Here is a 12934-nt window from a genome sequence, read left to right as displayed (position 1 = left end):
AATCGCATACAGTAGCACTTAGCCAAGTGTTGCATGATTTAACATGTTTCTAGTATGTTTGGCACTTCGTGGCATATTGAAATGTGTTTCTGGGAGTGAATTACAGTGTAAAGCATGCCATTACCTGTCGCCAGCTGGTGGCGCTATGACTGTAACTGAATATTGCCATGTAGATGTCTTTAGACCAGGACCCTAATAAAACATGTGAAGTCTGGGGCAGATCGGACACTGCATGCCCGAGTTACAACAACTTCCTGTTTCATGGCGAAAAATTTAATTTTGTCAGTCGCCACGGACACGCCCTTCAACGAAAACTCAAGATCTTTGCAATTTAACATCGCAAAGGCCTCAAGATTAGACTGACCATATATGATGTGCTTCTGGTTAAATCTCTATGAGGAGTTAATCACAGTGTAAAACATGTCATTTACTGTTACCCACAGGTGGCGCTATGACTGTAACTGAATATTGACATGTAGATGTCTTCAGGCCAGGACTCTAATAAAACATGTGAAGTTTGAGGCAGATCGGACATTGTACGCCCGAGTTACAACAACTTCCTGTTTCATGGCAGTTTTCGAGCATGTTCAGGCCCTCAAAAGTGCGATTCATTTTGGAGAAGAAGAATAATTGACCAAGCAATTACAATAGGGTCCTCACACCATCGGTGCTCGGGCCCTAAAAAAGGGAGATCTTTGAGAATTTGAATTGGAAAAGTAAGACTGATTACCCCTTGGTTAACTGCTAGTTGGTCAAACTAGTTAAGACACAGTCTACACATAGTGGCTAAGTTTATGCAACTGGCCACACGGCTGGGCAACTCTGACCCTCGAGATCCACTTTCCTGCAGAGTTTAGCTGACCCTGATCAAACTCACCCGTCTGTAGCTTTCCAGTAACCCTGGAGACCGTGATTAGCTTGTTCAGGTGTGTTTGATTAGGACTGAAGCTAAACTCTGTGGGAAAGTGGACGTCGATTGACACCCGGTCACTTCATGCATTTTCTCTGATCGGAGAGCTATCCGATCGTGAAAAGACCAGGTGTAAATACCCCCTGAAACGCATTCGAGATGAATTTACATCCAATCGCTCAAAACACTTCAGGAGGTGACCTGGGACGCAGACAAAACTGGACAAGTGTAAATGCATCTGATTGTTGAAACCACATATGTAAATTTTACTCTTTCCAAAATGTTAAAAAATAAATGTGAGAAAGATATGACAGCGTTACTGCAGCACGCATCAGCGCAGATAAGTAGCTGAGTATCTCTTTCTCAAGCCAACGTGCAAAATAACGCAAGTGAAACTGAAAGTAAGTTGCAGATGCTCAAAACACAATCATCTTCAAGTAGTGAGACTAAATGATCTTACCAGTGCTGATGCCGCTCTTTCTCCTATTGCGGTCTTTGATCTTGAAATTAGCTGATGATAAATAAAATGCAGGTTGCTTTCGTTGACGTAAACTATGCATATAGCGTGGGATCTGAAGATTGGATTTATATCCATTTTGCGGAGACATACACTATAATGCCAAAAGTTTTGGGACGCCTGCCTTTACGTGCGCATGAACTTTAATGACATCCAATTCTTAATCCGTAGGGTTTAATATGGAGTTGGCCCACCCTTTGCAGCTATAACAGCTTCAACTCTTCTGGGAAGGCTTTCCACAAGGTTTAGGAGTGTGTTTATAGGAATTTTTGACCATTCTTCTAGAAGCGCATTTGTGAGATCAGGCAGTGATGTTGGACGAGAAGGCCTGGCTCGCAGTCTCCGCTCTAATTCATCCCAAATGTGTTCTATCGGGTTGAGGTCAGGACTCTGTGCAGGCCAGTAAAGTTCCTCCACAGCAAACTCGCTCATCCATGTCTTTATGGACCTTGCTTTGTGCACTGGTGTGCAGTCATGTTGGAACAGGAAAGGGCCATTCCCAAACTGTTCCAACAAAGTTGGGAGCATGAAATTGTCCAAAATGTCTTGGTATGCTGAAGCATTAAGATTTCCTTTCACTGGAACTCAGGGGTTGGGCTTGGCCCCTTAAAAACAACCCCACGCCATAATCCCCCCTCCACCAAACTTCATACTTGGCACAATGCAGCCTGACTGCCAAGTACCGTTCTCCTGGCAACCACCAAACCCAGACTCATCCATCGGATTGCCAGACAGAGAAGTGTGATTCGTCACTTCAGAGAACACATCTCCACTGCTCTAGAGTCCAGTGGCGACGTGCTTTACACCAATGCATCCGACGCTTTGCATTGCACTTGGTGATGTAAGGCTTGGATGCAGCTGCTCCGCCATGGAAATCCATTCCACGAAGCTCTCTACGCACTGTTCTTGAGCTAATCTGAAAGCCACATGAAGTTTGGAGGTCTGTAGCTATTGACTATCGCCAACTATTGAAAGTTGGCGACTTCTGCGAACTGTGCGCCTCAGCATGCGCTGACCCCGCTCTGTGATTTTTCGTGGCCTACCACTTCATGGTTGAGTTGCTGTTGTTCCCAATTGCTTCTACTTTGTTGTGATACCACTAACAGTTAACCGTGGAATATTTAGTAGTGAGGAAATTTCATGAATGGACTTATTGCACAGGTGGCAACCTATCACGGTACCACGCTTGAATTCATTGAGCTCCTGAGAGCGACCCATTCTTTCACAAATGTTTGTACCAGCAGTCTGCATGCCTAGGTGCTTGATTTTATACACCTGTGGCCATGGAAGTGATTGAAACACCTGAATTCAATGATTTTGAGTTAAATAAAGATATTGACTTTTGGCAATATAGTGTATGTGGCCAAGTGTAAATGGAACCGTTTTAACAAATCAGATTGCTATCCGATCAGTAAAAAAAAAGTGACTAGGTGTAAAAAGGCCCTAAGGGTTTGCATTTAGTATACAGTCTTTTCTAATATAGTCCTGGTCTACACAACGATTTCTAGTTTAAATCAGTGGTTCGCAACAAGGGGGCCACAAGATAAATTTATTTATTAATAAATTTCATATCTTTTTCCCCCTCTCATTAACTACTGTTTTTCTTAAAGAACATACAGATTGAGAATTAATTAAATTAAATTAAATGTAATGTATCAACACTTCAACTTTCTGCTAATAAAAAACATGAAAACAAGCAGCATTTTCAAAATTACAGCAGAAATACCAGAGGAAATATCTTATCGAATATAGAGGGCTTTTAAATAATTGTGTTCGACAATGGGGTGGGCTTTCGAGTCAAAAAGGTTGAGAACCACTTGTCTAAATGGTCTTGGACTAAGATTTGATTTGTCTCAATATGTTTTTAAGCCATAAGAATGAGAGTGTTTTTACCAAATGGAGGCTGCGGTGGTATGGAGAGCGGCTGCTGCTTCATGGAGGGGGGCAATGAAGGAGGGAGGGGGTGACCCTGCAGCTTCAATTTAATCAGCTTCATTGCGATGGAAAATTCAAGCATGTCCATCTTCCCATCGTTGTTCATGTCGGCCAGAGCCCTGCAAAACATTAGGGTGTTTTGTGTTACATTTTATGTTATTTAGCAAATGTTTATTGCATTATTTTGCAATAGTGTCATGTGTGTTAGCCTGGTGTTTTGTTTTTGTGTGTGCTATGCACCATCTATAGACGAGTAGGGTTGTTAAAAGTACCAGTATTTGGTACCAAGTCGGTATTGAAATCTTAAAAATGAGATGATACCAGCATTTCTGGAGTACTGGTAGTACCGAGTACTGGGTATATTTGGGACCCGCTGATAGGCGGCTGTTTTCAAACACTCTCGTGTGTATCTGTGTAAGCGTTCTGTGAAGAGCGCCAAAGGTTTCTTTTTACAACATGTTTTTGAAGCATTGATCATTGTAGCCAATCACATACACATCTGTGGAGCATGTGAATGCAATGGCCAATCAGAGGTGTTTAGTTAGTCAGAATCCGCTCAGCACCTCTCAAAACACCTGAGCTTTCATTCACCGCACACTTTAGAGTTCTACACGCACACAAATCCTTTTATTACTAACAACAAATTGAAACACGATGTAAAAAGAGATTAATTATGCAGTATAGACAGCTTTTTTGATTATAGTAGGAGTTTTCACAGGAGTGTAGATCTCAGTGAGCAGGCGCTGAATGTAGACTAAATGATTGACAGCTTCAGTGATTATAAAAGTGGTGCTCTCTGCTCGCTTTCTGTTTATAACCCATAGACAATTTCAATAAAAGTTTTATTTTTCATGCTGCTCAGTACACAGCAAAATTTCTGCATTTACAACTGTATTTAAATGTGCAACTGTATCCAGAACCGCAATGATTAACGGTGATATGACAAAACAATCTGATACTGTATGTCAAAATAGATGTGCATTAAGTCTAAGAGTGTAAATGCAAACTAGACCTGCCACTTGTTCTATATAATGTGTATGTTTCTTTGTCCATTTTATTACAATTTTATTTCACTTGATCTTTTTATAAACAATGTTTATTTATAAACATAATAAACAAATATACAAGCATAGTCAATTTCTGGCAACAAAAGCTGTCAGTTTTTTTTATGTGTATATTCTTTACAGTGTATGCAAATTATTGAATGGTAGCAAGTAGTGGATTGTGAAAGTAGTGCTCCGGATTATAAATGAATGTATTATATAGGGATTGTACCATATCTGGGCCAGGATGGGGGCAGGTAAACCTGACTGCAGAAAGAAATTCCTTGCCTGGTCACCTACAAAGAAAGAGAAAGAGGAGAAGAAAATAATGAAATTAATATGCTTAAATGTATAAATAAAGAGCATTGTGTATCATTGTATAAACAAACACAATGGAACCGTTTTAATTATTCTAGGTTAATTTTATTATTCTAGTAAAACACTGATAACATAATTAAGAGTTGCGTAAACCCATTTAAACCATCTTGTCAACGAACATGTTCAGGGTTTATTGACCGCACTTGAGTGGCATTGCCCTCTGGGATGAGTGATCTGCCGGCTGCAGCTTGAGTAAGAAAAGAAAGCAGAGTCAGTGTGCTCATATGTTATCTAACCTATCAAGCTGACTTCCTGCTCTCATGACAGCCTATACTGATGAACACACACATCAGTTTTTGTATTTTTTTTAATACATAGATTAAATTGAAAGATTACACCACAAACTTTAACAAGTGGCAACTAATAATGCCACAGCAACCCAGATAACCTATATCTTCCATTTTACAACCTACCAACCAATACACAAAGCAATGGGAGGTGTAAGTGTGAGAGTTTGTGCCTTTGCAGTGTTAAAAGCAAAATGATGTAGCAGCTTTGATGACCTTTTCACCTTCCTCTAAACACTTTTCCTCTTGAAAACAGGTGTCTTCCTCTGCGCGCACACACAGAACGCCTTTATACTCTCAGAGCCAAAAACAGACTCTATCTCCGTGCCCGCCTGCCTGTGGGCCACTCACTATTTCAGCCGTCCTTCAGTCAGACAAAGAGGCTCTTTGAGATCCACTGGTCAACAGGAAACTCACAAGTACCATCTCTTCAGTAGACATCCGAAGTCCAGCTGGGACAAGCTGGTTTTACTGTTCGAGTCTTGTGATTTTGATTGGCCCTTTAGAGGTTAATTTGACATCTGTCTACATTGTATAAAAAGATTACGAAGTGTGTTTTGTGTACCATGAACATTTCTTTCAATGCAATGTATGAACAGATTGGCTAATGGAGATGTTCCAGAATTTTCTTCAGACTGGCAAAATGAGAGTCCAGTGAGAAAGACGGCTTTCTATAACAGGAACAAACATGTCAAAGCGTCATCTAGAGACTCCAAAAACAAATGGCTTCAGCAAAGATGACAGAGAAATGACCCTTTCTGCAACATGCCACACCCAGAAATGTTTCCTTCCCTGCTTTTTTTTTTTATCTCATTGATTCTGTTAACATTACACACTGTCAATTCACAACTGAAACTTTCACTACATGTTTGAGGAATCAAAATTTGAACTCTAACACACTTGCATTGTGCAAACGTTTACACAACCATTAGATGTTTGCTCTTCTGACTAATGTAAACATAGGGCGGTTTTACTGTAGGTCAGCAGCAAAGCCAGAGTTTGTGTGTTTCGCCTGAGAAGGTACTGAGACTGACATTAACAGTTTTCAGACTGTACTTTAAGGGGCGGGACACACCAAGCCAATGGTTGGCCGTCGAACAAAGTCGGGCAATTGGTAAGCGTCGGTTGGGCTAGTTTTTGCGTTGTGTTCTACGTCAGCTTTAGTCGAACTTCCGTGAGCATGTTGAATCGGTGTTGGGCCGTCAGGAAAGGAGATCACTCTGATTGGCAGTCCAGCTTTGTAAACCAGCGCACAAGAAGTAAAACGAAAGCAACAAAGCAAGCAAACGACAAAAACAAGAAGACATGAAGAAGGCGCTTATAAATTTACCTACATCTTTTTAGGAGCACTCCAATATGCAAATATTTTCATAACGACATTGCCGTATGTAGCCTAATTACTATAAGTGAAGACAAACTAATCAGCATGATTTATATTCAAAATGGTAAGTGAGCGCTGCTTTGTTTACGGTTTGTATATTCGCATTCCTAGTTCACGTTCTCTTCTTTGAAAACCAACAGACTACTGCCATCTGCTGTTGTGGACAGTTATTATCTCCTAAGGTGATGACACACGGGGCAAATTTTTGAGCAATGTTGTCGAGCAACGTTGCTCGGGCACTTTCCCATTGAGAATGAGTAACAAATTTCTATCTGAATACTTTAGATCGGTCATGGGCAATTTTTTTTAAAACCTCCAGTCAAAATGCTAGCAGCCGATCATGTGACCGGCTTGGAGATTTCAGAAAAAATTCAAACAAGATGGCGGGCTCTCAGCGGCAGTGGAGCGAAGAAAAGGAGCCTGAACTTATATCTTTTTAAGCTGGAAAGTTGTCAAGTGTCAACCCAAAACAGGGAACCAACAGGTGTCCAATTTAATGTACGTAGGCTGTAATTTTGCCATCGAATGTTTTCAGTTCAATACTAAAAAGACGTCTGTTTAACGTCTGTAGTGGCGTAGGCTGTAGGCACATGAAAGTAAATTTTGACGCGATCAACGTGGGTTCGAATCTGCCTTTTTAGAAACTCGCTCTTCTCCCTTTTCCTATCACAAATCAAATTGGAAAGGCATTTATATTTAATAAAAACTAAGAAAATATTTGAAAAGTTGGAATAAAGTGCCTAACAAGTGTTTATAATAAAGTATTTATTGGCTTTCGTCACCACTAGTTCTTTGACAGCCTTAAGACTGGTGTGAGTCTGATCGTAAACCATACAAACAGATATCCATCAATTGTGGGTGGAAAACAGGAAGTGGAGTGGTTTTAATAAACTGTCATGAAGAATATCCATGTAATTTTTATTAGCATGTGTATGTGTTTAAGAAAGGATGATGGGAAAGAGGTGGTTGTTTTTGTTTTCAGTTTTCACTTCATTTGCTCCATCTCTGTGTCTGTGTATCCTACAGAGAAATAATAGGCATAAAAATCTGACAACCACAGGTCTATGACTGACTGCACTGCTGGTGGTCATTTGCAATTGCATAGAGCTCAAAGGATTTGTTTACGTATTTCAGAACATCAAACTCCAAAGGGTTTTAGCAAACATCAGCACTAACGGGAGTTTTTTAGTTTTCTCATGGCAAGAAAATCAGTGGTGATTACCTGTGATGAAGCCAGCAGGTGTGGGGGTCAAACTGTGAAACTGCTGGTCATGTTTGGCTCTCTCGTCCACAGATATTACCCATGTATCCGACCCCCCTACAGAGAAAGACAAACATCAGCATGATGCTTGAACAAGTGTTCAATGTGCTGCTAACATTTTCATTAAGTGGAGAGATCACAGCTAAACACAAACCAACTCTTACTGACATTTTATTGTGTCTTATACAATGATCTAAATGTGTGAGATGAAAATCTAGGATTCAAAATATAGTGTAAACATGGAGTTTTGAGATTTTGGAAAACATAAAGAAAGAAATTTTATGATGTAAAACGTATAAGAAATATTATGTACATTGTCCAATTCAACTTTTCTGTCAAATTATACGCCATTACAATAGATTACTCTCATTATTGATTGCTTTATGTATTAGTTGTTGCACCTCTAGATAATGTCGCAATAAAAAAAAAATATATTCAAATATGTAAAGCATTTGAATGACTTGAATGATCCCACTGTATATAATTAATCCACATTAAAATTAATAAGGAAAACAGAAAATGAAATGCACACATAAAAGCCTGCAAACCAAAGTGACAACAGCTCTGTGAGGGCGTTTCTCTTCTGTTCACTGATTCTTTTCACTGAATTCATTCTCTCTGCCTCTCTTTCTCTCGCAAACACACACTGCACTTCATACACCTCCACCCACCCTCCATCACAAAAACATGCACGTGTCAGTCAGTCAGTCAAGACATCAACTCACCTCCGAAGGGCGTGGGAAACTGAGCCATGGTTCAGTCCGTCAGCTGCCGTCCAGCCTCAAACTCCTGCAAAACAACACAAAGAAACCTTAAGCTTTCATTCGTACACTAATTCACTCACTTAACCTCTGAGAAACAACATGAAGAAACAAGACTTGTTCATCATCCTGAAACACAAAATCACTTTTGTCAGAAACAAAGAGGAAGAAACATTTGAGTGAATCATATTTGACCAGCAGAAAACTTCCTGAGAGAGGAAGGACAAAACACAGATCTCCCCACAAATAAATTCCCACTTTACACTACAACGATGTACTAAAAATGGAAATGATTTTCCTTTGTGCTTTTCAAGTACAGACAACAACGCTGTCAAAAATGTCCCGTTCACACAGATCTGCAGAAACCACTAAAAAACGCTGTATTATGCTGCCAGGCCAGTAGTTGGCGATGTTGCTTTGTTGCTTTGCGTTTTCAGGCACCCAGAATGCCGTTGTCGTGTAAATGAACAGCCAATACGCATAAAAAGTTTTATGTTTTTAGTTTTAGAAAATGGTTTCGTGTAAATGGCCCCTTAAACACACACACAAAACTGACTTTGAATTAGGGATGGGTCAGGATATTTGACAAGTCATCTACCTATTAACAACTTGATTTTCATGATTTTATTTTTTCTCATTTTTGTTTTAGCTTTAATATTTTGTACACAAATGCTTTAAAGTTCAAATGAAATGGAATCACACTTTCTTCCCTACTGTATCCAAGTGAAACAGCTTCTTGAACTGGAAAAAATGTCGGTCGGGACTTGATTTTGTCAATTTGGAATTGATTGGATTGTTGCATCGCCATTTGAGTGACAGGTTGGTGGAAAGGAGGGATTATTGTCCTACCCTTGCACCGGTGAACACGCCATCAGAGAAGAGATGTCATTGTGAAGGAGAGGAAGTTAAAAAATAATGATGTGCACTGATACATCATTTATTATAATTTTATGGTAACCTTAAAGATGGAATAAAATGAAAATTCACCCACCACCAACTAGTTTATATAAATACATATGAACTAGGGGTGGGACGGTTCGCTGTAAAAAAAAAAAATCGAACCGTTCGGTTTTCCACCTACGGATCATCCAAAATCTTACGACACATCTATAATATGGTTTGTTGAAAACAACGTGCAATTCGGATTCGGCTAATGTATGTTTCAGTCGATGGATATGCATTCTAGTTTTGATAAGGTACAACAGCGATGATCAAAAGAACATGGACAAAACAGTCACTGTAAACAAATGTTCAATGACGTGCCAAAAGCTCTATGACCAGTCATTTACGCCGTCATCACCCGGGTGTTGATAGTGCAAGAGCACAGGTGAGACCTAAACATCTCACGTTGCTATCGTTGTTTAAACTAAACTCATTTAAATCTTGCCAATTTAAACCTGCATCCGTAAGACGCGAAAGAGAACTCGAGCACGCTGTGAGGAGATTTGTGTGTTCTCATCCGAAGCACGTACATGGAGAGCACGTACACAGCGCGCAAATACTCTCGCGCAAATTCTCTTTCATGTCTTGCACCTAACGGACAAATTCACACAAAAATTACGTCAACACGCCCATCTTAGCGAGTATCCTAACAAACATAGTAGGTTATGTCTTAGGAGAGAAACGAGACAGACAACACATGTGTATCAGTATCAGTGTACTGGATATTTGATTTATGTCTTAAAGGGACAGCAGTCTAATATTCCTGCTCTATGAGTTTTAAAGTTAATCGAACGACAAAGCACGAAGAAATCACTCTTGACTGAATAGCTTTTGTAACTTCAATAATGTTTCATCTTTATTTAACTATTCAAAGAAGTTTATATGCAGTGTAATTTTATATTTGATTACTTTATTCAATTTCTGTACCTGAAAGCTGTTAGATACCTGAAAAACCTGTAAAGCAACCTGTAAACCTGTAAAACCTGTTTATTTTATTTGTATATTAGCTCTCATGTATTTATTTGTGCTGTTTCTTGTAGTTAGATTATTTTTTTCATATTCTTTATCTTTATTTGACAATTGTCCTATTTTTTACTGAACATAGCACATAACGAACTGTACCGAAACCGTGACACTAAAACCGTGATACAAACCGAACCGTGAGAAATCTGAACCGTCCCACCCCTAATATGAACATCCCTAACCTGCGTTTGTTGTAGTTCTCATTTACAGTAAGTATGAAAATAACCTCAGTAACACAGTTGGACACAAAACGATGAGAAAGTAAGAGAACTATCTGAAAGCCTCAGCTCAGACTGGGACTGGTTATCTTCCAGCTGTGTAAACGCACTGCACACACACAAGACACACACACACACACACACACACACACACAAACACACAGTCTCCAGCAGAGACACCCAGGGCACCTTGGACAAAGTATTTTAATCAGTGCCAGACTGTTCTCTCTCTCTGTCTCTCCCCCATTCTTCCTCCACACTTTTCTTCCTTTCCATTCCTGCATAATGTAATTCATTGCTCTGCCTCCACAGTGTCCAATCGCAGCGTAAACTGAAAGGGTTTTAAAATAAAACAAACAAGCATGCTAATCCAGGCACTGGGAAAAATATATTGTAGTAATAGTTTATGTAGTACAATAAATAACAGCTCATACTTTACAATAGTGATCAAGATAAAGCTACCATGAAATCAAAATTGGCCATTCTTATTTTTTTATGGAATACTGCAGTGTTTTGGAGCCCCAGTTAAAACCACCAGGTCAGAAATAATTCAAGAGAAGAAAAGAAAATGTAATGCTAAAGAGGTGAGATGATACAGGAAGTAAGTAATATTTCAATCATTAGAAAAATTATAGCTTTTTAGAACATGCTGGAAATAAAATATGGTAAAAAACAGATACGCACTAACATGGTTACTCAACTGCTGATAGCACTTAATGACTGTTCGTCTGAAGGGCTGGCAGAGAGCAATGCAGAAACTGAAGTTGTGTGGAAATCATGATGTTTCATCACTCTGACCACACGATCACATCGCCCTGCCTTTAGACTTTGAAAAAAGCTGAGGCAGGAATGTGCTTCATTTTCACTTCATATACAGTATTTGACATTTGAATGTGAAGTAGGGTTGTCAAAAGTACCGACTTCGGTACCAAGTCTGTACTGAAATTTAAAAAAAATGTGACGATACCAGCATTTCCCCCTAGCATTTTGAGCACTGTTGAGTGGATTCTTAAACACCTCTGATTGGCCATTGTGTTCACGTACTCAACAGATATGACTATGATTGGCTACATTGATTAAAGCTTCAAAACATGTTGTAAATAGACATATTTGATGCTCTTCATCGAGCGCTTACAGAGATACACACGGGAACGTTTGAAAGCAGGCGTCCATCAGCAAATCCCTAATATATGGCTGCTTTCAAATGCTCCCGTGTGTATCTGTGTAAGTGCTCGATGAAGAGCGTCAAAGATGTACAATGATCATTGTAGCCAATCACAGATATATCTGTTGAGCGCGTGACGCAGCGGCCAATCAGAGGTGTTTAAGAATCTGCTCAACAGCGCTCAAAATGCTATGGGGAAATGCTAAATGCAAATTTTTAACATTTCAGTACCAACATTTCAGTCAGTACTTTTGACAACGCTAATGTGGAGCAGTTTCATGCTGAACCAAACTAGAGTTTGTACTAAACTCAGTACTATTCGAAGTATTCATTTGCATGCATTTGAGCAGGGTTTTATCAAAAGCTATATAGTTTGTGCATCACAGTTTCTATAGTGTGCTATTTCTCTTATTTTACTACTATTCGCGGAAATCCACTATGTCTGAATGCCATTGGCTCCAGGGTGTGTTTGTACTGTCTGAGTCTAATTTGAAGCAGTGGGGTATTTCTCAAGATGGAGGACTAAGCCATTCCCAGAGAGCTTGACTCAATACTGAAAACATCCAGTTCCCCTGATTAAACAAGACACTGGTGACTCACACGCTCTCTCTCGCTCGCAGAGCGCAGTGTCAAACACTGCAGTGCTAGTGACACTGTCACACAGTAGAACCGGCCCTTGTCACGGCCCTGCTAATGACCGTAAGTGTGTGTGTGTCTTTGAGCATCTGACCTACTTTTTCCTGTCACCCCTTTTCTGATTCTAATGAAGCTTTTCCTCGGGACAATGCTCTCAAACACAGCCGTTCTGAATGAAAGCCCAGGAAAGGGAAACGTTCTGCAGAAGACAGTATAGAAACACAAACAAACCAATGCTTTCAGAAGACCTGCATGTCTCAGACGAGTTTAGTTTTACTCTTAATCATGACCAACCTGCCTCACTGATCGAGATCCACCCACTGAACTGAGACTTGCTCAAGAGAGGGTGGGGCAAAGAGAGGTGATGTCATACAGCAGGAATGCTGTCACTAGGTGAGATGAATCTGGGTGAGGAACTTTTATAGATATTGAGTGCTGCAGCGATTATGTATCTTTGCAGGCAAACCACAGAACTTA

At 39.8% G+C, this 12934-nt stretch overlaps 1 protein-coding gene across 3 annotated transcripts in view; it reads right to left on the bottom strand.

Moving 5' to 3' along the window:
- The window catches only part of itsn1 (intersectin 1 (SH3 domain protein)), a 53586-nt gene that overhangs the window by 31187 nt on the left and 9465 nt on the right, over window positions 1-12934 (bottom strand). For all 3 annotated transcript variants that reach the window (XM_051910764.1, XM_051910775.1, XM_051910783.1), the window contains exons 2-5: window positions 8438-8501; window positions 7674-7769; window positions 4638-4701; window positions 3321-3481 (exon numbers count right to left, since the gene is read on the bottom strand). In XM_051910764.1, coding sequence (XP_051766724.1) covers window positions 3321-3481; window positions 4638-4701; window positions 7674-7769; window positions 8438-8465 — 349 coding nt within the window. In that variant the 5' untranslated portion in view covers window positions 8466-8501. The remainder of the gene's footprint in view (window positions 1-3320; window positions 3482-4637; window positions 4702-7673; window positions 7770-8437; window positions 8502-12934) is intronic.

The sequence above is a fragment of the Ctenopharyngodon idella genome, chromosome 1, assembly GCF_019924925.1.
Source record: "Ctenopharyngodon idella isolate HZGC_01 chromosome 1, HZGC01, whole genome shotgun sequence".
NCBI classification, from domain to species: domain Eukaryota; kingdom Metazoa; phylum Chordata; class Actinopteri; order Cypriniformes; family Xenocyprididae; genus Ctenopharyngodon; species Ctenopharyngodon idella.
The sequence above is the reverse complement of the archived record's forward strand: the minus strand, read 5'-3'. Positions and strand labels throughout refer to the sequence as shown.